The sequence below is a fragment of the Heterocephalus glaber genome, unplaced genomic scaffold, assembly GCF_053883595.1.
Source record: "Heterocephalus glaber isolate CG9 unplaced genomic scaffold, H.glaber_assembly_v1.0 deba00001608, whole genome shotgun sequence".
In the NCBI taxonomy this organism is placed as follows: Eukaryota; Metazoa; Chordata; class Mammalia; order Rodentia; family Bathyergidae; genus Heterocephalus; species Heterocephalus glaber.
Window position 1 is genome coordinate 34516236 of NW_028258379.1, and position 23715 is coordinate 34539950.

Genomic DNA, 23715 nt, shown 5'->3' on the forward strand with positions numbered 1-23715 from the left:
CTCAGCCTTCCAATTGCTGAGATACAAGCACACACTACCATGCCCAGCCCCAGTAATTTCTGATGCCCTTACAGTCTTCATGTTGTCTCAGTTCCACAAGACCTAACTCATAAAAGACACCGAGGTTTGTGCATTATGGCAGATTGGAATTGCAACTTTATGTGTATATTTTATTTATATCTGTGTACAATCAATCACTTTGAGGTATACTGTGTTTACCTCCTTGCAAGCAAGTACAGAATAGCCATTGGAAGGCATAGTAAAAATATAATCTTCATTAGCCTAAAATATTCAATATGTGCATCCCCAGGTTGCATTCTTTGATGACAGTAGCACATTAAAGAAAAAATAAATGTCTTCCCCAGAACATGGTGTGCAGGGCCCAAAAAGATTCAAATGTGGATCAAAGAAAAGAAAATCAAAAGAAAAGAGATTCAAATGTGGGACGTGGTTTCACAAAAATCCGAGCAAGACAACTGGTCATGGCCTTCTTATTCCTCCCTGCCTGTTGCTCCTCACTGCCTGTGTCAGTCACCAGAAGCAACTGTTCCGCAATTCCCTGACTGGAGGCCCAGTCCTCTGCATGGCCACTCCGGAGTCTTCTGCCTCCCTCTCTCCAAGGTCACTGGCCCCCCCAGGCAGAGGACACAGGGTGGACATCATCCCAAGTCTTGCTATAAGTAGTGGGCGTGAGCCGGGAGTAGTGGTGCATACTTGTAATCCTAGCACTCAGGAGGCTGAGGCAGGAGGATTGCTGTGAGTTCAAGGCCAGCCTGGCCAGCCTGAACTGCATTTCGAGACCCTGTCAAAAAAAAAAAAAACCCAAGCAGTGAGCGTGTGTGCACCCACTCACTCAAGCACAAGAGGAAGTGCTTGTACCCAGCCTACTCCCCACCCCCTGCCCCCGCTTAGTTCTTCACATCTTGTGCAAATCATAGCCAGAGGGTTCTAGAAGGGAAGAAATTCAAAACATCCCAAGACAAAACCATTCATCATTAAAATTTTTAAATGTTTTGTTGGGCACCGGGGATTCAGCTCAGAGGTTCCACTGCCTGTCTCACAAGCCCAAGGTCCAGAACAACCAAGGTTGGACCGAGTTTCCTCCTTAACCACTTTATCGGAGATGAGAGAAGCTATGTCTTCACTTTCCTGGCCTCCTGTACCCACATGTAAAATCTTTGGTCTCTCTTTTATTCCTTTTCTTTTGAAAGCTCCTTTCCTGCTGCCCAATTTCTCAGCTGTGCTCTCCAGCCAACCCCCACCTAAAAACTTGCCAGTGATCTGCAAAGCCATGAGGGGCTGTGGGATTTCAGCCATCGCTGTTAAAACCCTTTGAGAACCTTCTTTTGTCACTTTACTTGGAACAGCCAGGAAAAGCCAGGGGTCTGGGCCGCTTTGCTCACTGAGCCGCTGGCCCAGATGTAGGAGAATGTGGACCAGTTCTAGTGTGTGTTATCGATCTGTGGTTGTAACAAAATACCTGAGCTCATGAATTTATTAGGAAGAGAGACGTTGGCTCAGTGTTTCGGAGGTTTCGGTCCATGGCAGAGTGGCACAGTGTATCTCAGCGGGAGCGCCTGGCCTGTCATCCCAGGTGTGAGAGAGAGGAGGAGCCTGGGTCTCACATTCCTCTCAAGGGACCCCACCCACCCACGATGTGAGGACCTTGAACCAGGCCCCAGCTTTTAAAGCTTCTGTGCCCTCCCACCAGCATCAGGGTGAGGACCAAGCCTTTAACACATGGCCTTGGGGACATTCGGATCCAAACTACAGCTCAGTGACACAATTTCTCCTCAAAAGCTTCACTCAGTGACCTGGATTCTGCCAGGCTGTGGCGCTTCCCATCTCTGCTTGACCTCGATCCCCTTCATCCTTCCCTCCTTTGATTTACAGACATCCCACCCTCCCTCCAAAACTTTACCGACAGTGGTGGCGGTGAGGGTTTATTAACAATCCCACCTCAGGAGGCTGGGTGGACTGCTCAGGGGGAGAGGCTTTGCCTGACAAGGACAAAGGCCTGGATCCGCCAGCAGACACAAAATAAGCAAAACAGAGCAAGAAAATCCTCACTGCCCCAGCCACACTGTCCCAGGTGTGGAGGTGACTAATTGCACTCACATCTGCTCCGAAATCTTTCCTAGACAAGACTGAAGGCCCCGTCTAATCTGTCACGGGGCCTTCCGTCAGCAGTCCACAGAAGACATTGTGTCTCCCACTATACGAAGCTCTCTGGGTTTGCCTGTTTTGTTTAATTTTGTTTTATTTCTTGTCTTTCTTATTTTTATTGTGGTGACCTGCTGTGTTGCCAGGGAGTTTTAGGTTAAGCAATTTAATGGCCGCCCCGGTTAGTGGGGGAGGGCGGAGGAAGATGAATCAGCCTAAGGGTGTCCCTGAGTGTTTCTCCGCCTTAAACTTTTCCGAAAGGACATTCCCCCCAGTAGCCAGACCACGGTGATGAGGGTGAAAGACAGATAAATATTGAGGCAGAGTCTCCCAGGGCTTAAACCTTCCTCCAAATAAAATAAATGTTCGGCGTCAGCGGAAACCCTCCTATCCAGCCTGTTTCTCTGAGCTCACTTTATGTCCCTGTCGCTCCTGCTGGGAAATGACAGGCCCTGGGGCAGGACGTTTCTATAATCCCTTTCCCCTCCATGGCGGCATAGAGTTCACAGGTACTCAGTTTTCAACAAGCAACAGCTCTGGCTTTAATTTCATCAAGAGTCCCGATTAAACTCCCAGGATGGTCTGCGGTCTCCTGAGGGAACTGAGGGGTTGTTTACCCGCTTCCGAGACACTACTTCTGTCCTGAACACCCAACGTGTCTGAAAGAGTTGGTGCAACTCCCTGTGTGCTCCTGCAAACGACTGAAATAATCCAGTTTAATGTGACTGAGAATGTGATATTCAGCCTTTTTCTGTATTTTATCCAATAGACCAAAATGTTTGCAACTTATGTAGTCGCTGCAGGACTTCAGTACGGCATGGAAGGAGGCATCTTACACACATTTTTTAAGGTACAACTTTTCATTATATGGATTTTTTGGATACATATTTTACAGGGCTAAAAAACAAATAAATCAGCTTGGCAGCTTGGCAGCACACCCTGGTGATCGAAGTACTCAGGAGGCTGAGGCAGGAGGGTCGCTGTGAGTTCAAGCCCAGCCTGAACTGCATAGCAAGACTCTCTCAAAAAAAAGAACCAAAAAACTTTGATAATTACCTTTACCAGTAGGGTACTTCTAAAATTTAGTTCCTTTTATGACAAAAGACATGGATATGAAAGCATTTTCTCTCTATGTAGATGACATTCAGTTGACTGCTGACAGTAACTAATGAGATTATAGATGTCTGAAAGAGCATATCAGCCCTGAGGTAGCACTTTGTAAAAATCACTTTGAATATATATATATATGTCTGTCTGTCTGTCTGTCTGAGACAGGGTCTTGGTATGTAGCTCAGGCTGACCTTGAACTCACTGTGTAACTCAGGCTGGCCTCAAATTCTCAGAGATCCTCCTGCCTCAGCCTCCCAAGTATTGGATCACAGGCATGGGTCACCATGGCCCGCTTTACTAAATGTATTAACTGTTCATGTGAAGGGGCAGAGTGATACTTCCACATTTGTATACAGTGTGCACTGGTCCAATCCACCCTCATTTTTTCTGCCGTCTCCCCACTGCTGTCACTGAGGGTCCAGGGAGGTCCTCCAAAGAGGAGAAGGGGCCCTCCCTGGCCCACAGTAGTCCTTGACCTGTCACAGAAAGAACTGCAGGACTCATGGGTGAGAAGCATAGGCAGGTCTATCAAGCAGAAACAAATTCCTGCGCACAGAAAGGAGGAGGCGTTTGAGGGGTGGGGAGCCCTGGGGTCTGGGGTTGGGGGTATCTGTGTGGCCTCAGGGGGGTTGCCTCAAAATGGGCAGTCTGGGATGCTCATTTACTTCTCTGAGTTAGTAATCGGGCACCCAATGCCTGGTTCCTGAAAGTCAGGCTGCTCACTCTCCAGTGGGTTAGAGTAAAATCTGTTTTCAGCTAGGTTGCAACACAGCTGTCTGCGTGCATTTGAAGTCCTGAGACCACGGCCCAGTTAGCTCATACAGCTGAGTCCTGACAGTGGAAGTCCTTGGAGTGTGGATTCCTGCTAGAGCAGAAACACACAGGCCCCATCCATGGACTTACTGTACCCTTAAGACTTAGGAATTCAGAGTGAGGAGTTTGGTGGGGAAATAAACAGCCTGGGGGTGAAAAGGCTGCGTAGCCTTGGGAAACTGATTGCGCCTTGATGCTGCAATTTTCTGGAAAGTACAAATTTTTAAATTACAATTTCCTTGTCTCCTTTCTAACCTATCTTTATTTCTACCCTACTTCACTCCTAACCTCTGTTAATCACTACTCTACATTGAGATCAACTGTTTTCAGCTCCCAGGTATGAGGGAACACGGAGTCCACTGGTATGGGGGGTTTTTTGTTGTTTTTTGGTACCGGGAATTGAACTCAGGACCTCGCAATTGCCAGGCAGGCTAGATCCCCAGCCCTTATCTGGTGTTTCGGTTGCACTGTCTCCCCAAACAGGACTGGATCCTGATGTCTTCGGAACTGATGTTTGCAGCGCCAAGAGATTTCTCCTCAGACAGCTCCCCTGGCTCTGTTATGTGAGGACACAGGCCTGAGACAGACGCTTTGGCTTTTCTTTCTTTTAGCTTGCTTGGCTGGGTGACATCCCTGAGTTACCTGTTTTTGGAGACGGAACAAATGTGATTCCGACAATTCATGTCCTTGACCTGGCAGGGTAAGTGTTCTCCCAGAAATGCCCGCCTGTGTAGCTAAAAAAAAAAATTTTTTTTTGAGGCAAAGTGTCACTACGTAGTTCGGGGTGGCCTTGAACTCACTATGTGACCCAGGCTGACCTCGAACTTGCTACAATCCTCCTGCCTCAGTGTCCAAGTGCTGGGATTACAGCAGATCTATCTGTAAACTAATGTTTATTGAGCATCTACTCAGTGCTAAGGCCCTTACACCTATTGTTGCTTTTATTCCTCCTGACAACCCTGTGAAGAAGGTACTGGCAGTAAGTACTACTGTTATCTCCATTTTGCATCTGATGAAATAGTGTTCACCTAAAAGCTCCATGCTTTTTTGCTTTTTTGTTTTATTTTTGTTTTGCCAGGGCTGGAGGTGGAACCCCAGGCCTCCCATATGCTAGGCAAGTGCTCACCACTGAGCTACCCTGCCAGCCCCCAAAGCTAATGGCAAGACCAAGTTCATCCTTTAGAAACTCAGTCGGCAGAGCAACATTTGCAGGGAAGCAGAGCTTGGTATGAACCACCTGCAAGGACTTTGCTTCTTTCTCCTTTGCCCCAGCTGAGACTGTGATGTTAGCCTACCCACTGCGATTCCAGAAATCTGATAGCCAACTGGAGATCTAAAGCTCCCCCTCCCCACACTCGGAGATAAAGTTGTATTGATGGAAAATAACAATCCTGCCTTTAAGGAAGTAGCAAGCAGTGGGTGGCTGTGGGTTCAGGTTGCTCTGCTGTGGCGGAGGCGGGTGAGCTATTACAGCCAGAGAACAGAGAGAGACATCAGCCAACATGCCAGTGACCACAGGGGAGAGGCATTGGGTAGGCAGGGAAGCAGGGGGATCTCTTCAGGGGACCTGATGTTATCTCACAGCATTTTCTCAGCTTCAAGGTCAGAGGAGGCCGATGGCTGGCTGAGCTTAACAATGCATTCTAGGAGGTTTACGTAATTCTTAGTAATTCTTAATTCGTCACAGGAATCCCAGGGTCAGATACAGAGGTGAAAAGTAAACTGCTACTTTTCTAAAGGGCCTAAAATAGCTCAAGATAATTTCTCTCCGGCCCAGCCACATTCCACCTCTCTATCATGCGCTCTAAGGAGCTGAGGGCTGAGCAGTCTGTAGGGCTGCAGCATGTGTGTGGCTCCTTTGGAGAAGCCCAGTGTTGCGGGTGACCCGTGGGTGCGCAGGCACAGAAGAGGCAGGGCCTCAGGCTCCCAGAGCAGCCTGACTCCGAAGCCAGGTCATGGAGCCAGGTCCCTGTGTTGGAACTGGGTCAGCAGCTCGGGTCCCTGGGGCTTTGTTCCCTCACCTTGGGCTCAGCCTCAGGAGGAAGCTGAGACACACTTCCCAAGGGACTGGCTTCTACTCATCCAGGGCCCCCTGGTAGCTAGTCACGGGCCCACACATTTACCAGTTCACCTGGAAACAAGCAAAGCTCAATCTTCAGCCCTGCTTGATGCCTTGAAGGCCCTGAACCTAATGGTTACTACTGTTTTAAGGATGGATCTTTTAAATTAAATAAGTTTTGGACCACATTAAACCTTAGACTCCTTCAGCCAACATTAACTGTGGGGATGAAGGGGCCAAGATGTGCCCTTCTACCAGACCTGGTGGTGCACACCTATAATCCCAGCACTCGGGAAGCTGAGGCAGGAGGACTGCTATGAGTTCCAGGCTAGCTCAGGCTACATAGTGAGACTCTGTTCCAAAAATCAAAAATAAATAAATAAGCTAAATGTGCCTTTCTTTCTGCAGAGATTTTACCTTAGGTTACCAGGTTTTAAAGATATAAAGGAGTCTTACATTCTTAAAACAAAATGTTTATCTTTAGTCCCAAACAGAGAAGTTAGAGTGGAATAGTTCCCATTATGGAAAGACTTGAGACCCTTTTCAGTAACATTTTTTTTTTCTTCCTAGAGGTTTCTTTGAAAATTGTCAAATATGTAAGAAAGAAGCTAAAAGTTAAAGCGTCCTGAGAAAATAATATAAAATAAACATGATGGCTAGGCCTAGCATGCATGAGGCCTTGGGTTCAATCCCCAGCACCACCAAAAATTCATAAATTAAAATAGTAAAACAAACACCGATTATTACTTTTTTCTTTTTTGGTGCTGGGAAAGGACCCCGGAGCCATGCACATGCTAGGGAGGCACCCAGCCACTCAGCCACATCAGCCCTGAAGTGAACACACAGAGGAATGCACTTCCGTTTCATTTCACTGACAAGGAAACGAATGTGGGGGAGCCAGACCATTGGGAAAGACACCCCCCCACCCCCCGCCCCGTTTCTCCCTGGAATCCTTTGCTCTGCACATCGGCCCTGCCTCTCAGCAGAGCTGTGTGAATTCAGGAAACTCGCTCCACGTCTGAGTCTGATTTTCTCCTTTATAAATAGGGAAAATCATAGTAATTACCTCACGGTGTCCTTGTGTGTATTTGATGGAATAGCACTGCAGCCCTTGCTGCTGTCCCGGCAGGGGGCTGAACATTCAGAGAGGTTGACAATCATTAACTCAGAAGAGGAAATCTCGGGCGCCCGTACTGTGCTGTGCATGAGCTCACTGAAAGCTGGAACTTCTCGGAATCTGTGACTCACTTGGGGGGACTCCTGCCCCAAGGGCACCTGTGAGACTCCAGGAGCCCCAGCTGGGCAGGGTGTCATCACTCACAGCCTTGCAGGGCCCAGTCATGGCGTTGCAAGGGGTGCGGTGCACAGGAAAGACATCAGGATGGGGACCATTGCCTCAGTTTTCCCAACAGCTCTTCAGCCTGACAAATGGCACTTAACTCCTCCACACCTTCCTAATTTACAGTCCAGATTAGATCCCTTCCTTGATCTTATTGACAATTAAGTGAGATACCATTAAAACACCAAACACCAGCTGTGGAGGCTGAGGCAGGAGAATTGCTGCAAGTTTGAGGCCATCCTGGGCTACATAGGGAGACTCTGTCTCAAATAGAGGGATGGATGGATAGATAGAGAGATAGATATGAGAGAGAGAGAGAGACCAAACACCGATGCTTGCTCTGAGGAGGAGGAATACGGTGAGTTCTAATTCATCGCCTCTCTTTGCTGCTTCCCTGGGGTGGTTATTTTCCCTGCTGCTCTGCAGAGTGATACAGAACATCATTGACCATGTGCCGAAGCACCGCTATCTGGTCGCCGTGGACGAGTCTGCTCACACCCTGGAGGACCTGATCAAGGTACGGTGGCCCACTGCATCCCATACTCAGATGGCGCAGCTGAACGTTACCTCAAAACTCTGGTGGTGGAATCAGCTGTGCTAATCAAACTGGGGCCCCTTAAAGTAGGATGTCCCGCACACTCAAACTACCAGTTTACAGTATTTGCAGCTGTACACTTCAGGAAATTCCTACGGGCCACCTTTTCTCCAGGATCCACGCCAAGGGAGATAAAAGAGGCCACTCTGAGGGCCCGATTGGCCCCTCAGACGCACAAGGGGCAGCCTGGACTCGGTGTGATCGAAAAACACAGTGAATGATTAAGGATTTTAAAAACTACTAAAGTAAAAGACAAACTGCTGTTAAAACTCCTCAAAAAAAACCTCCTCAAAATCCTCCCCCTTGCTTCAAACACACTTAGTCCATCCCTTTTGCCACTTTCTGAAGCAGCTCCAGACGTCCTCTTTGGTCAGTGTCTCTAGTTGCACTGCCATGGCTACCTTAATGTCCTCAATCAATTAAAAACATTTACCTTTCATGGTCATTTTGACTTTGGGGAAGAGCCAGAAGTCACTTGGTACCAAATCTGGTGAAAAGGGTACATGAGGACAGAGGGTCGTGATTTCACAATCCTGCCTTTCTTTCTGATGGTATTTGTCAGCAGCATTCACCATATTTTTCATCACACCTCCTAAAGACCCTCAAGAAAGAGGACTTCCAGAGCTGCTTCAGAAAGTGGCAAGAACAGTGGGATTGGTGTGTTGGACATGACGGAATATTTGGAGGGGTACTCGAATATTTTGAGGGGTACTCGTAGCAGTGTGTCTTTTACTGTAAAAGAATATTAAGCAGTCACTGTACATTTTGATCCCACTGTGTAACATTAAAATGTGTCTGACTCTCCCCTCAAAGCACTGACACATGAGACTCACTAGGCCTCCTGGCTGCTCCCTGGCATCCCTGGGAGCTTCCTCTCCCAGGTCTTGTAGCCTAGCAATGGGGCCTGCTCCTGCCCTGCCAGGGCTGCTCCCACCCACCTTTAAGGTGCAGCTGGGCCTCTTCCTGTGCCCCTTCCTTCCACATTCCCAGAATGCCTTTCAGGAGCTGCAATGAAATCCCACAGGTAGCTCCTGGGGCTGGGAAGATCTGGTGACCAGCACGGGGCACTTCAGATTCAGACTTCACAGTCATCACCTTCTCTCTGTCCTCACACTAATCTCATTCAAGGGTGATGACTCCACCGTTGTAACCTCCCCACTCCCCACTTCTGACATTGTCGCCTTGGGGGTCAGGATTTCAACAGAAGAATGGGGCAGTGCAAACATTGAGACTGTCAATAGACAAAATTACAAGTGTTTTATAAGCATCAATTAAGGCAGCTTCCATTCTAAAAACAGAATGAGAGCTCCCAAAGAGGACAAAGACAGAGCCAGGTGTGGTGGTGCACATCTGTAATCTCAGCACTTGGAAGGCTGAGGCAGGAGGATCGCTGCAAGTTTAAGGCCAGACTGGGCTATAGAGCGAGACTCTGTCTCAAAAAATAAATAAATAAATAAAAATTTAAAAAGTAAAAAGACCCAAAGTCCCAGAATGCCCCCTGCTGAGCTGCACACACTCCACATGATAATTGCCTGTGTCCATCTGTCTCCTTTCTCAAACTGGGAGCTCCTCGAGGACAGAGCCAGGCCTTACTCATCTCTTTCCCAGCATATTTCTGGAACAAATGAATACCCTCAGCACACTCCTCTACTTTCCAAATGCTACGGTCTTTACATTCAGTACCGTTCACATTGTTCCAGAAGCTTTCCACAAAATCTTACAGGTAAGCCAAATAACGCCTCTCTTTTTTCTTACCAGTTCATCAGTAGAAGTACCGGGCCAGGCAAGATCCAGAAAGTACCCAGAGAAAACGCATTCCTAATCAAGGAGCTAACTGTGAGTATATAAGCATTTTTAGACTCTTCCTAAATATGGCTGATTCTGGAGGATTTGGATCAGAATGTTTGGCTTCCAGCTCCATACCCTGGGCCAATTACTCTTCATCCAGCCTGTTTTCTTTTGTGGAAAACTCTCAGAAAATAGATCTGAAAGCTGTGAAGGGAGAACGGCTCTGCACACAGCAGGTATTGATCTCCAGCCTTTTCCTGACCGAGAGCCCCATTGTATCTCTGGGAGGTGGGCAAAGCCCCTAGGTTGTAGCTTTGTGGTGAGCGCTTTATGTTTGTTTTAGGGTGTGATTCTTCTCAAAGACATGGTGTCTAAATGCTGCACTTGAATGTTTCGTAGAGACTGATACCATGGGTTGTTGCTGAGGAGCAGAACTGGGTGGGTGGTGTGTGTTACTGGTAATTGAGCCCAGGGCCTTTGCAATGAACTACATCCCTGGCCCTTTTTCTTTCTTTCCTTCTTTTTTCCTTTTTGGATTTTTGAGACAGGATCTCACTATGCAGTTTAGGCTGGCCTTGAACTCACCATAATGAGTTCAGCTACATATAGCCAGGCTGGCCTCAAACTCACAGCAATCTTCCTGCCTCAGCCTCCTGAATGCTGGGATTACAGGCATGCACCACCATACCCAGATTTTTCTTTTCTTCTGTTTTGTTTTGTTTTGTTTCTGAGACAGGGTCTCCCTATATAGTTTGGGCTGGCCTTGAACTCACTATGTAGTCCACTTTGGCCTTGAACTCAAGGCAATCCTCCTGCCTCAGCCTCCTGAGTGCTGGGATTATAGATGTGCACCATGACACCCGTCTTTTTATTTACTTATTTATTTATCTATTTTTATATTGAGACGAGGTCTCACTAAAATCACATTATATAGGCTAGGCTCAAATTTGCAGTCCTCCTGCCTCAGCTTCCCAGAGTGCTAGGATTTCAGATGTGTGCCATCACCACAAGGTACTTACTGTTTTGGACCATAGGACTGCATTGTTCAAAAAGTAGATGCTGTATGTATTTTCTAAACAGGGCCCGGGGTGTAGCTCAGTGGTAGATACTTGGCATCAAAAGCAGAAAAAGAAAGAGAGAAAGAGGAGAGAGAGAGAGAGAGAGAGAGGGAGAGAGAGAGAGAGAGAGAGGAGAAAGAAAGAAAGGAAGGAAGACAGACAAGAAAAGAGAAAATATCACAATAAGTACCCTGTAAATAGCCAGCACTGGGGTGATTTTCGTCTTTAGTGGATGCACATTGATTGCTTTTCCATGATAACAGCGAAAACGAAACAAAAGTGACAAATTGCTCATTTCCTTTCCTTCTCAGCAAGAGAATGTTGACCACTTACTGGTCAGTCTGAGGATGGAAGCGCTCTTCGTGAAGGAGAATTTCAACATCCGATGGGTGGCGCGGAGTGGATTCGTGGAAAATGTGAACAACATCCTCAAAGAGTACAAGCAGAGCAGAGGCCTGCTGGTAACTATCACCTGCCCCTGCACCCACTTCAAGCAAAGTAAACGCACCTCGCCTGTGTGCAGTTACACCAGCGAAAGCATTTTCCTTTTCCAAACATCCAAACTTTTAATTTCATTTTTAAAACTTGACAAATCTGTCCAGGTCTGATCATCTACATGGACATGTTATGCTACATGCTACATGTTATGCTAACACTTGTCAATCAAAACTTAAAATTTTTTAAATAAGCCGGGCATGGTGGTGTATGCCTGTAATCCGAATACTTGGGAGGCTGAGGCAGGAGGATCACCTCGAGTTTGAGGCCAGCTTTGCCTATATTGTGAGTTCAAGGCCAGCCTGAACTACATAGCAAGACCCTGTCACCAAAAAAAAAAAAAAAAAAATTAAGTCAGCATTGATAATAACTGCTGTGCAAACCGAACAGGATAGTAAGCTCAAGACGGATTGCTATAGTTACCAACATAAGTGAAATTACCCAGGTGCCTCCCTACCTGTGGGGACACCTGTGGGAGAAGTACGGAGGAGATCAAAGAAGTCTGACTGCTACTTTGATCTTTCTACTGGCCAGGGGATTTACTGGCTGTTTTAATCAACACAACCTTTCAAGGTAGGTATTTTTTTTAAAGTTAATCAGCAAATAAAAATTGTATATATTTATCATGTACACCAGGATGGCTTTTTAGGGCTTAATTTATTGATTTTTTAAGTGCTAGGGATTGAACCCAAGGTCTTGCTTGGCACTGAGCTAATACCCCAGTGCTTCTTATTTGTTTGTTTTGAGACAAGGTCTCACTAAATTGCCCAGCATGGGCTTTAACTTGGGATCCTCCTGCCTCAGCCTCCCAGAGTGCTGAGATCACACTGTGTACTATCATGCCCTCTGTCCACCATGCTGTTTTGAAATATGTATACATTCGTTGTGAAATGGTTAAATGAAGTTAATTAACATACGAACTGCCTCACATATCTTTTTTTGAGGTGAAAGGTAGGCTAGAATTCTTTTGTGCAAAATCAATTTTTAAGGGAGATATTCTTATCTCCACATTATGGATGAGGAAACGAGCTCAGAGAGATGAAATAACTCCTTCAAAGGTACACGGCTACTCACGGGCACAAACATAAATGCAGGCCTAGCGAGAACGCCCACCCTCCCCTGTGAAATCAGAACAGTGCAGCCCTGCTCGGCTTCTAAAGACGACAGTGGGTCATCCAGGAAAAGTGTTTTGAAACCGTACAGCGGCCGTAATCGCAGTGACCACTGTGCCCGAAAGTGCTCCCTGGGCCAAGCGTGTCCCCAGCGTGTCCGCAGAAGCGCAGCGTCTTGGGCAGCAGCCCTGGTTCCGACCAGGCAGCCCCTCAGCCGGGCCACGGCGGCCTCTCCCAGCCCGCGCTACCCTCTCTGGGCCCGGGCCGCTCCTGTCCTCCGCCGTGAGCGGGTTCACCCCACTGGCCAGGCTCCCCGAAGCCGGGGTCCACCCCGTGTGTGGGCAGAAGCAGGGACCTGGGGCAGGGCAGGGGCACTGCCGCCAGCCAGGCCTCACCACCTCCCAGCCGGGCCAGAGGGGCTGGCGCTGCTCTCCCAGGCCCGCTTCGGGCCTGCTTCCTCCGTGCTCCGCCTCGGTCTCCTGTCCGTGGTGGCGGGGGCGATGCTAACCACTGGCCGCTGAACCCAGTGCCTTCCCGCTGTGCTGCACCTGCCTGTTCTGCTTGATTTTGACACAGCGTCTCTCGGTTGCCCAGCTGTCCAGGCTAGCCTCAAACTTGCAATTTTTTGCCTCAGCCTCTCAAGTATATCACTGGTTATGAATGCCACAAAATTTATTTAACATTGAAGCACCGTTTCAGCAGAAATGCTGTTTTTTAAAAATCAGAGGTGGGGGGCGGGGATTTCGCTCGGGGATTTCGCTCAGTGGTTTCGCCGCCTGCCTCACAAGCACAAGGTCCCAAGTTCGATCCCCGGTACAAAAAAAAAAAAAAAATCAGAGTAAGTTAACTATGTTAAAAATAATTAAATCAGACCGGGCTTGGTGGCGCATGCCTATAACCCCAGCACTTGAGAGGCTGAGGCAGGAGGATCACTGTGAGTTTGAGGCCAGCTGGACTACATAGTGAGACCCTGTCTCTAAGGAAAGAAGGGGTGAGGGTAACAGCCCTGAGACTGACGGGCACACCCCTGAAGTGAATACACTTAGCACTATGGACCCACTGTTCAGAACGCATCATAAGCCCCTTCTGCTCTCTCGCAGCCCATTAAGATTTGCATCCTGGGTCCTCCTGCGGTGGGAAAATCCAGCATAGCAGAAGAGCTGTCCAAGTACTACAAACTCCATCATATTAAAATGAAGGATGTGATTGCTGAAGCCATAGCGAAGCTGGTAACACCATACTGGGAATTTTCACATTTAAAAAATGCTTTTCTTGGTCTTGTAATAAGCAAGCAACCAATGTCACATGTCAGAGAGATTTCCAATTCTCATTGCACTTTCCCGCTGGCCCCCGGTTATGAAGACACGGGACCCCACGGGGCTCTCCTTGCTGAGACAGAACTGCTTCTCCTGCCTCGGCCTTGAAGTGCAGTCCCCACCAGCTTTTCTTCAGAAGTATCTTGTCCTCTCCCTGTTGATGGGAACGCTTCTAACTGCTTTTATTCCTGTTTGCTTGTTTGGAGAGAGTCTCACTGTGTAGTTCAGCTGGCTTTGAACTCACTGTGTAGCCCAGGCTGGCCTCGAAGTCATGCAGGTCTTCCTGCCTCAGCCTCCCAAGTGCTGGGACTACAGCTCTATGATTTTATTCTTGCTGCGTGTTTCTCGGGGTATTATCCGCACGTTAACTGTCTTTCCTTGTTTCGTTGAGAATGACGGGTGCTGAGGTGCATTTCCATAAATGAGTACTGAACTTTTTGGAGTGCTGAGTATTGAACCTATGTCCTTACACCACTGGGCTATACCTTCTACCTAAAGGTGTTGATTTCTAGAAAAGACATTCCCTTCGAGAAAGATACAACCTAGAACCTTAGAAAAGTGTGGATTCTTAAGCAGTTCGGGCATTGGCTCAGAAACATATTATTCTAAAAGCAGAGTAAAGAACCTTGAGGTTTTCCTCCATCTCTGCAGAAACACATGCCCCGCAAACCGTGTGGGGGACTGAACCAGGGCCTTGGTACTGAGCAACATCCCAGTCCTTTTTTTGATTGAGATAGGGTCTCACTAAATTGCCCAGGCTGGGCTGGAACTTAGGTCCTCCTGCCTCAGCCTCCCAGAGTGCTGGGATTACAGGCTGCACCACCACACCCGGCCCCGTAACTTGTACATGATGATGGTCACTGGGTCCCTTTGGGCCGGGCTTCCTTGTGTGCCAGGCAGTTGGTGAGTCTCGAGTGGATGAGGGCTGCTCCCCAGTCTGAACCCCTGTGGCCTGCAGGAGGCGATTGTTGCCCCCAAAGACAGAGGGGAGGAGGATGAAGGTGATGAGGAAGAGGAGGAGGAGAACGTGGAGGACGCTCAGGAGCTGCTGGATGGCATCAAGGAGAGCATGGAAAAGAACGCAGGTAGCACAGGTGCAGAGGGCCGGGCGGGCGGTGAGGATCGGGGTTTCCGCAAGGTCTGGTTATGAAAGACAGCTGCTTCCTGAGAGAGCACAGCAGCAGTGAGAACAGCAAAGGGATTGCCTCTGTGAGAGACAGAGACAGAGGGAGAGACAAGGGCTCCCTCGTGGGCCTCCCCAGTGACACAATCACAGGCGTGACTGCACCCTTGTTGATAGTTTGGTGACTGCCTGGTGTAGGATAGGAAAGAATCAGTTAAATTTGAAAAAAGAGGGCCAGGCATGGTGCACACCTATAATCCCCGGCACAGGGAAGGCTGAGGCAGGAGGATCACCTCGAGTTTGAGGCCAGCTTGGGCTGCACAGTGAGTTCAAGGCCAGCCTGAACTGCATAGCAAGACCCTGTCTCAAAAAAAGCAAGCAAAACTATTCTGATCTTAGAGGACCTGACAGAGTCCTGGCCCTCGCTTTCCGTTCCGTGATGGGGACACAGTGTAAGGGACCCTGAGAATAGGCTATGTGGGAAAGAACAAGCAGGAACAGCTGCGAGATGTGAATCCACAGCGGTGTGTGGGCCAGAGACAGGCACTGGGGACAGCAGCTGACAGCAGGGTGCCAAGGGCACGTGTGACTCACGACAGAGACCCCCGCAGTGGGCTTCCCAGGATTGGATCGAGCCGAGGCCTCAGTGTGAGCCTCGGAGAGCGCTCCTGACACCAGGCAGGGGCTTCGAGGAACCCACCTGAGCACAGACGTGGCCCTCTGTCCCCAACACTGAGTCGCCATGTCCAGTCGTCCCGAGGCACAAGAGAGGCCACGCAAGTCAGGCAGGAGACAGGGGGAGAGGGGGAGAGGGGAGGCAGCTTGGGGGAGGTGAAGTGTTTTTCCCACCCGACACCTGCCCACTTCCTGAGAAGTCATCCAGTCTCCCTTGAACTTTACTCATCTATTTATTTGTTGTTTGTTTTGTCTCCTATGAGACAGGGTCTCACTACATAGTGCAGCCTGGCCCTGAGCGCACTCCATAGCCTCAAACGCGTAGCAACTCTCCCGCCTCAGCCTCCCGAGTGCTGGGATCATAGGTGTGTGCCACCATGCCTGTAACTTTAGGAAGATACTTTCTTTTTTAAGTTTGTCCCAAAACTCTTTCAATTCAGTGTTTACCTGACATTGAACCTGCACTTTGATTATGTTGGAGCAAAACAAGACCTTTGCACCCTCTGCAGGGACAAGTGCAGGGGACACTCAGCGGCAGTGAGCTCACATGGCTTTGTTTGTTTGGATGTGGCCACGAAGAAGACTGTGGCAGCACAAGTGTCACATCCGCAGTGAGGCACCACCCTCCTGACAGCGCAGCCTCAGGAACAAGAGCTTTGTTCAACTGAGAGCACATGGGTCCCAGACTCTCCAGGCTCGTGCCATATCTTCCCATCTGTCTGTCTGTCTCTCTCTTTCTCTCTCCCTATCTCCCCCCCACACTAGGGACTGAACCTGAGCTTTGCCCTGAGCTGCATCTCCAGACACCCACTCCCCCACCTTTTTCTTTTTCTTGAAACACGGTCTCAGTAAATTGCCCAAGCTGGGCTCCACCTTGCAATCCCCCTGCCTCAGCCTCCCGAGTGCTGAGATTACAGGCATGCACCACCATGCCCAGCACACTACTCTGGGATGTGTGTGTACGTAGACATACCACATGCTCTTCATCCATTCCCCCACTCACCCATGGCAGGAGCTTCAGGTTGCTTCCATGTCTTGGCCGTTGTGAATATTGTTGATGAACACAGGGATGTAAATATCTGTAGAAGGTGACGATTCACCTCCTTTTGTTATATATCCAGGAGAGAAATTGCTGGGCCCGATGGTAGTTCTATTTTCAATTTATTATTTTCCTTCCTGCCTGCCTCCTCCTCCCAGCTCGCTCTTTCTTTCTTTCTTTCTTTCTTTCTTTCTTTCTTTCTTTCTTTCCTTCTTTTTGTGACAGGGTCTCAGAATGTTGCCAGGCTGGCCTTGAACTCAGGATCCTCCCACCTCAGCCTCCTCTGTAGCCCAAATTACAGTCATATGCCACCCACCTTGACTATTTAAAATTCCTTTAGGAAACTTCGTACCATTTTCCATAAAGGCTGCACCTCCTCTCTGCTTAAAGAAAAAAAAAAAATGAATACACATGGCCCTGCTGGAGAGACTTTAAAATGTTTTTTAAAGAACTTTAGCTGGGTGTGGTGGTGGTGAAGCATGCCTGTAATCCCAACCCTCAGGAGGCTGAGGCAGGAGGATTGCCACAAGTTTGAGGCCAGCCTGAACTACAGAGTAAGACCCTGTCTCAAACAAAAGAAAGAAAAGGAAAAAAGCAGGGACAATGGAATACTATTCAATCTTGAAAAAAGAGGCAATCCCCCCATTTGCCCAGCATGGATGGACCAGGAGGATGTGAAATAAGGCAGACATGGAAAGAAACTATTCTGTGTGGACTGTATCTTCAAGAGAGGTAAAGTGCACAAGATTTAGAGAATAACATCGTGGTTACAGCAGGTGAGACGATGAGAGCGAGGTGCAGGTGGGGAGGTGGAGGTTAAAGGGTGCCAAACAGCAGATGGGACGAAAAGTCTGCAGATGCTATGGACAACGCAAGGGCTAAGAGAGCAAAGCTGTACTACAGTAGGGCTTTGTGTTAAATAGACCTTAGCTGCTCTTGTCACAGAAAGAGTAACTGCAGGGGCAGACGTGCTCATCTGCTTCGCTATGGTAACCCCGCCTTCTCAGCCACGTGGATCCACGGCACCCAGTGTACAAGTAGCCTTTGCCTTAAAAAGTCAAGCAGAAGCAGTTGCCAGCCACAGAACTGCACCTTGGCCCAAGGTCCTGGATTAGCTCTAGGGAGGCCAGTTTTCTCGAGAAAGGGCCTTGGGCATGGTCCACCCTGCCTGCAAGGTGTACTTAGCAACAACCCGGCTGAGAGGACCCGCTTACAGGGCCCAGTTACCTTCAAACCAAGCAGACAAGGCTCGGTGCCTGAAATAAATCCAGAGATGTGTGAACGGGGACCTCGGTTTGATTTGATTGTGCAACGCTGCCTCAACAGAACCTTTGAAAAATGAAAATAGACGGCATAAATGAAACCAGTCTTTGAATATTCGTGATTCTCCTGATACTTTTTGGTTGGTTTTGTTTCTCTGTACTACTTCCTGGGAGGTGGTGCAAAGCCATGTGGAGGAATCGCTTTATGCTAAACACCACCTTGGATTGTTTTTCTGTTTCAGCTATAATGTTAAAGTTTCTGGAAGACCCAATTATTATCTGAACCCTTCACTGCCTAATGATCTGTGACACTGAAAAGAGGGAGAAAGGAAAGTTTTAATTAGGTCATTTTATTGTAATAAGGTGATAAAGAGACCAAAATGTCTTGATTTTTTTTTTTTGCTTAAATTCTTTTATTGGTACATTTTAGGTATACAATACGTTTACATTTATCATTGGGTGTTTGTGCCTGTACATGATGTATCTTGGTTATTTTTTCCCCATTACCTGTGCACCCTTCACCCCCTCCACCCTTCCCTATATACAAAGACTTTGTTTCCTTTTTTTTTTCTTTTCTCATAATTTTTCCTTTCTATTCTTTCCTTTCCCTATCTCCTCCCTCCACCCCAACCCCTTTGGACCTTTTCCTATTTCAAAGTATCAATTATTCATTTTAATCATTTTAATCCTTATTTACACTTTCAGTTTCTCACACTAGAGAAACTATTTGGTATTTACACATGTGTGTCCTATTTATTTCACTTAAGAGGATGGCCTCAGTATGCATCCATTTAGCTATAAATTTCTCTAGTTTCTCATTCTTTATGGCCGAGTAGTACTCCATTTTATAAAAAAAACAAACACATCTTCTTTATCCAGTTTCCATTTGATGGGCATTTGGGCTGTTTCCAGGCTTTAGCTATTACGAACTGTGCCACTATAAACATGGGTGCACATGTATCGCTGTATGATTCTTTTAATTCTTTTGGGAAGATCCCCAGCAGGGGAATAGCTGGGTCAAATGGGACCTCCAGCCCTAGTTCTTTGAGGTATCTCCATACTGATTTCCACAGTGGTTGCACCAGTCTGCACTCCCACCAGCAGTGGAGCAGGGTTCCTCTTTCCCCACAGCCCCGCCAGCATTTGTTATTGGTGGATTTCATGATAGCAGCCATTCTTTCTGGGGTGAGGTGGAATCTCAGCATTGTTTTCATCTGCATCTCTCGAATGACCAGTGATGCTGAACATTTTTTCATATGTTTATTTGCTGCTCTTGATTTTGCGTCTGAGATTCCGTGATTGGCAAGCTGCACGTGACAGCTGTTCAAATAGCGATGACAGAAAGCTAGCTGGGGACCGTGCTGGCGCTGCAGTGTCCTTAGTTCAGGAGCAGAACCCTCCCTTCTCAACCTCTCCGAGCAATTTCCAGGAACCAGTGTCCTGGGTTTTCCGGGGAACTGTCTAATAGTTGAGGTCAGAAATGCCAAATGGGAAAGATGGGGAAAGTGGGGCTGGGGCGGGGCACATCCTTTGAGAGTCAGGTTAAGTTTAACTTTATTTATTTACGTATTTATTTTGGAGGATTTTCTTTCTTTTTCTTTTTTTGGTACCGGGGATCGAACTCGGGTCCTTGAGCTTGCGCAGCAGGCGGCGAACCCACTGAGCTAAATCCCCCGCCCTACGTATTTATTTTTATTAGTCACGTTTGCCGCCCACAATGATTACATTCCTCGTCGGGGGTTGGTACATGTACATAACACATCTGAATTCTTTTTACTCCCCTTCTCCTCTCCTCCCTCCCCATCTCTCCATTTCTTGGGCCCCTGCCAAGTTTGTTATTCAGATCCAGAAAACATTTACTGAACACTTAAAAAAAATGTTTTTTGCAGCACTGGCGATTGAACCCAGGCCCTTTGCACTGAGCTACGCACCCAACCCCCATCCAACCTGGGTCCCTGCTCACACTAAGCCCATGTACTGTCACTGAGCTACACCCCTAACCCGGGCACCTACTTTTCTTAGCTCATGTATTGGCAACATGAATATTATTGTTACCCTGGTCTGGATGCTGTGGGCTCCTCCTAGAGATTCCAGGTTCTTGTCCTGAACAAAGAGTTGGACAGGAAAGAGCTTACAGTGGTCACGCCTTCCATTCAACGTCAGATCTGGGCTGTTCTATCAAATGCCTGCTTGCTTTCATGCCTCAAGAATTGAAGGTAGCTGTCTCTGATTGGTTCTGGGTGCTGGGCTTGCCAGCAAGTGTCCTGGATCTCTATGATTGACAAGATCACACCCACTGCCAGATGGCTGGCCATACCCTAATCTCCTGCCTCACTATTTTAATTCTCACAATAGAATCATTTAACAGGTAGTCTGAGTGCTCTGCATTATTCTGCTTGCTCCTGATCAGCATCGCCCAGAGCTTGTCCTCACAGTACATCTTGTCATTCAGACAGCAGAACTGTGCTCCTGTCCTTCCTCCTAGACCAGCTCCTTGGATTTTCCTCTAACATTTGCTAGAACTCATGGTCACGTTCAAAATACTAAACTATGTATTTTTAATTTTAAATGCAAAATAGAGTTTCCAGTAATAACTTTGGCTGTACTACAGCTTTTGTGATAAGTTTAGAACATAAACTGTATATACAATGTGCTCCATAGTGTTATCTTTTTCCTTTTTATCAGGTGAGCTAGAAGATCAATATATAATTCGATTTGTGAAAGAAAAGCTAAAATCCATGCCTTGTAGGAATCAAGGTTACATCTTGGATGGATTCCCAAAGACCTATGATCAAGCAAAAGACCTGTTCAATCGTAAGTTTGAATGTTCACTATGTTTTGATCTTATGTAAGTTACAACTTTATTGTGCAGAGAAATATTCATTCAATTAAATAAACAAAATGTTGGAGAGAATTTTTGTGTCTGTTGTGGCAAAGCTGCACAGCTCAGTGATATAGCCAAGTGTTACATCTCCGTGTCGCAGCTCTCACAATTTGAAGACTGCAGAGTCTGAAGGTCACTCTAAGAGATGAAGAAAAACCTTTACTATACTGGCAGGCTCAGAGGAGTTTGTACTGTGAAGTCTGAGCCCGGAGTTACAGAACATTCCTGAAAGGGGCAGAGCTAACAGAACATTCCTGAAAGGTCACACAGTTCAAACAGTTACAAACCATTTTGATACATTGAGCAGGAGTAAGCTGCCCAGCATCACAAACTGTAACATTTCTGGAACAAAACATTTTGTGGAAAAATACATGGAGGCAAGACAAGGGCAAGGCAAGAGCCTATCTTCTTGTGTATTGTTGCTCTAGCATCTTCACTCATCTTTATTAGATGTATAGATTTAAATTTTTAATTTTATTTTGTTATAGCATGAACACAATGTGAGATTTACCCTCTTAATCTTGTTTGTTTATTTGTTTGTTTGAGACAGGGTCTTGAACTCATGGCCTGCCAAATATTGGGATGACAGGTGTGCACCAGCATACCTGGCTCAGCCTCTTAAATTTTTAAGTACACAACATTATTGTTGACTCAATGTACTGTAATATTCAACTCTCTAAAGCATATTCATTTTGCTGGACTAAAAGTTCATGCCATTTATTTGTAATTCTCCTTTCCCGTGTACCCCAGCCCCAGGAAATCACCATCTACTCTTCCAGTCAATGAATTTGACTGTTAAGATACCTGCTGTCAGTGGAATCATGCAATACTTGTTCTGTGACTGGCTTGTTTCATCAACAGGCTGTTCTCAAAGTTTATCCATGTTGTCCAATGTGGCAGAATTTCCTTTTTTAAGGCTGAATAGTATGCCATCATAGATACATGTGTATTACTTTTAAATTTTTATTCATTTACTTATTTATTTATTGTGGTACAGGGGACTGGATGCAGGGCCTTCACACTGAGCTACATCTCAAGCCTTTTTTTATTTCTTATTTTGCAATAGGGTCTCACTAACTCACTAAGTTGTGAATTTTCAGTTCTCCTGCCTCAGCTTCCTAGAGTGCTGGGATTGTTGGTCTGTGCCTCCATATCTGGCTTCTACATTTTCTTCATCTATTCATATGTTGCTGGATGTGGAGGTTGTGAGACTATTGCTGAACTACAAGTTCTGTTCATTGCTAGTTTTCTTTAGTGATTGCTAGATAAGATATAGTATCTGAATTTTTGCTATGGCTGGTATGTTAATAAATACATCTATGTATATTTTTTTATTAGAGGAAGATGAAGAAGAGGAAGATGAAATCAGAGGCAAAATATTTCCTGTTGATAAATTAATTTTACCTGGTAAATTTAAGATTTTTCTCCCAGATCACATTTAAAGTAATGCTATTCTGTGTCTCTTTTTCTTTTCATTTATTCTCTTTTTTTGTATTATCATATATGTATATTATTTCTATATTTACATTTATAAGCCAATGTTTAATTACACACGATTTGTCCTACGTGCCAGCAATACAAAGTGTTGCATTTACACCACCAAAACCAAAGAAATTGGTGAGTCCAATACACCTTTTATCAGTTTTCCATCCTTGTGCCTTTAGTGGAACATAATTGAAATCAAATTCTGGTTCTGTACAATCCAGGTTTAAAATAGGTGGCAGTTTTCAATGACAACAAGCCAGTTCAGTAAAAGTGGCCTTGACCATGCCTGCAGCACCCAGAAAATGTCCTGTGACTCCCTTTGTTGAGGAAACTGCAAGGGCATATGCATGGTCTTTGAAGAGATGGTTTTTGTGTGTGTATGTGTGTGTGTGTGTGTGTGTGTGTGTGTGTGGTACCAGGGATTGAACTTGGGACCTTGTGCTTGTGAGGCAGGTGGCGGAACCACTGAGCTAAATCCCCAGCCCTGAAGAGATGTTTGATATCTTTGTTTTCAACAGCATTTCCCAGTGGTGTAGAAGCAGCATGTGTGTTGACGTGAGATATCTCTTCAGCAGCAGCCAAACATCTTAAGGCACCTTCTCCTTCAGGATCAGGGGCAAAATTATGTGACCAGCATCACCTGAGAGTCCATAGCCCAACACTTTTGTATAGATCCAGGCCCTTCTTTGAACATCATGTTCATATTCTTCCAGCACCAGCACAACTGCAGCTTCTCCCAGTACAAAACCATCTCTTGGCCTCCCTTTCCCCTCCCCACCCAGCTGCAGCCGCTCCTGCCTGGCTCTCAGTTATAAGAGGGCACACTGAGTGGCAGCTGCCTCACTGAGCAGGGCCAGGGTCTGTTCAATGGGGACTTGGAGCTCCAGGCCAGCACCCACACCACAGCCTCTTTGGCTCCAGACCCTGCCATTCCCGAAGGAGGTATGGAATATCAAACAAATGCTTAAGTTGACACAGGAACGCATAGAAGCCCTATTGGACAAACTCGGTGGGGAACATAATCCACCATCAATGTACCTGGAGGAAACAAAGCAGTCAAATTGTCATTATTTGCAGATGACATGATACTCTATATAGAAGACCCTAAGAACTCCACCAAAAGTCTTCTAGACTTAATAATCAAATTCAGTAAAGTAGCTAGATACAAGGTCAACACACAAAAATTAATAGTTTTTCTGTACACAAAAAAACAGACTCACTGAGAGAGAAAAGGGGCAATCAATTCCCTTCACAATAGCATCCAAAAAATTGAAATACCTAGGAATCAACCTAACAAAAGAAATCAAAGACTACTACTCTGAAAACTATGACATTCAGAAAAAAGTGATACAATAAGATATCAGAAAATGGAAGGACATCCCCTGCTCCTGGGTAGGAA

At 46.7% G+C, this 23715-nt stretch overlaps 1 protein-coding gene across 11 annotated transcripts in view; it reads left to right on the forward strand.

The window, feature by feature from the left end:
* The window catches only part of Ak7 (adenylate kinase 7), a 57656-nt gene that overhangs the window by 21647 nt on the left and 12294 nt on the right, over nt 1–23715 (forward strand). For 5 of the 11 annotated variants that reach the window (XM_087195533.1, XM_087195534.1, XM_087195537.1 and 2 more), the window contains 9 exons: nt 2933–3013; nt 4698–4786; nt 7911–8001; nt 9838–9915; nt 11237–11386; nt 13633–13761; nt 14807–14933; nt 20633–20761; nt 22170–22238. In XM_087195533.1, the coding sequence (XP_087051659.1) occupies nt 2933–3013; nt 4698–4786; nt 7911–8001; nt 9838–9915; nt 11237–11386; nt 13633–13761; nt 14807–14933; nt 20633–20761; nt 22170–22238 (943 nt within the window). The remainder of the gene's footprint in view (nt 1–2932; nt 3014–4697; nt 4787–7910; nt 8002–9837; nt 9916–11236; nt 11387–13632; nt 13762–14806; nt 14934–20632; nt 20762–22169; nt 22239–23715) is intronic. The other 6 variants (XM_087195535.1, XM_087195538.1, XM_004836989.4 and 3 more) reach the window with 3 other exon arrangements.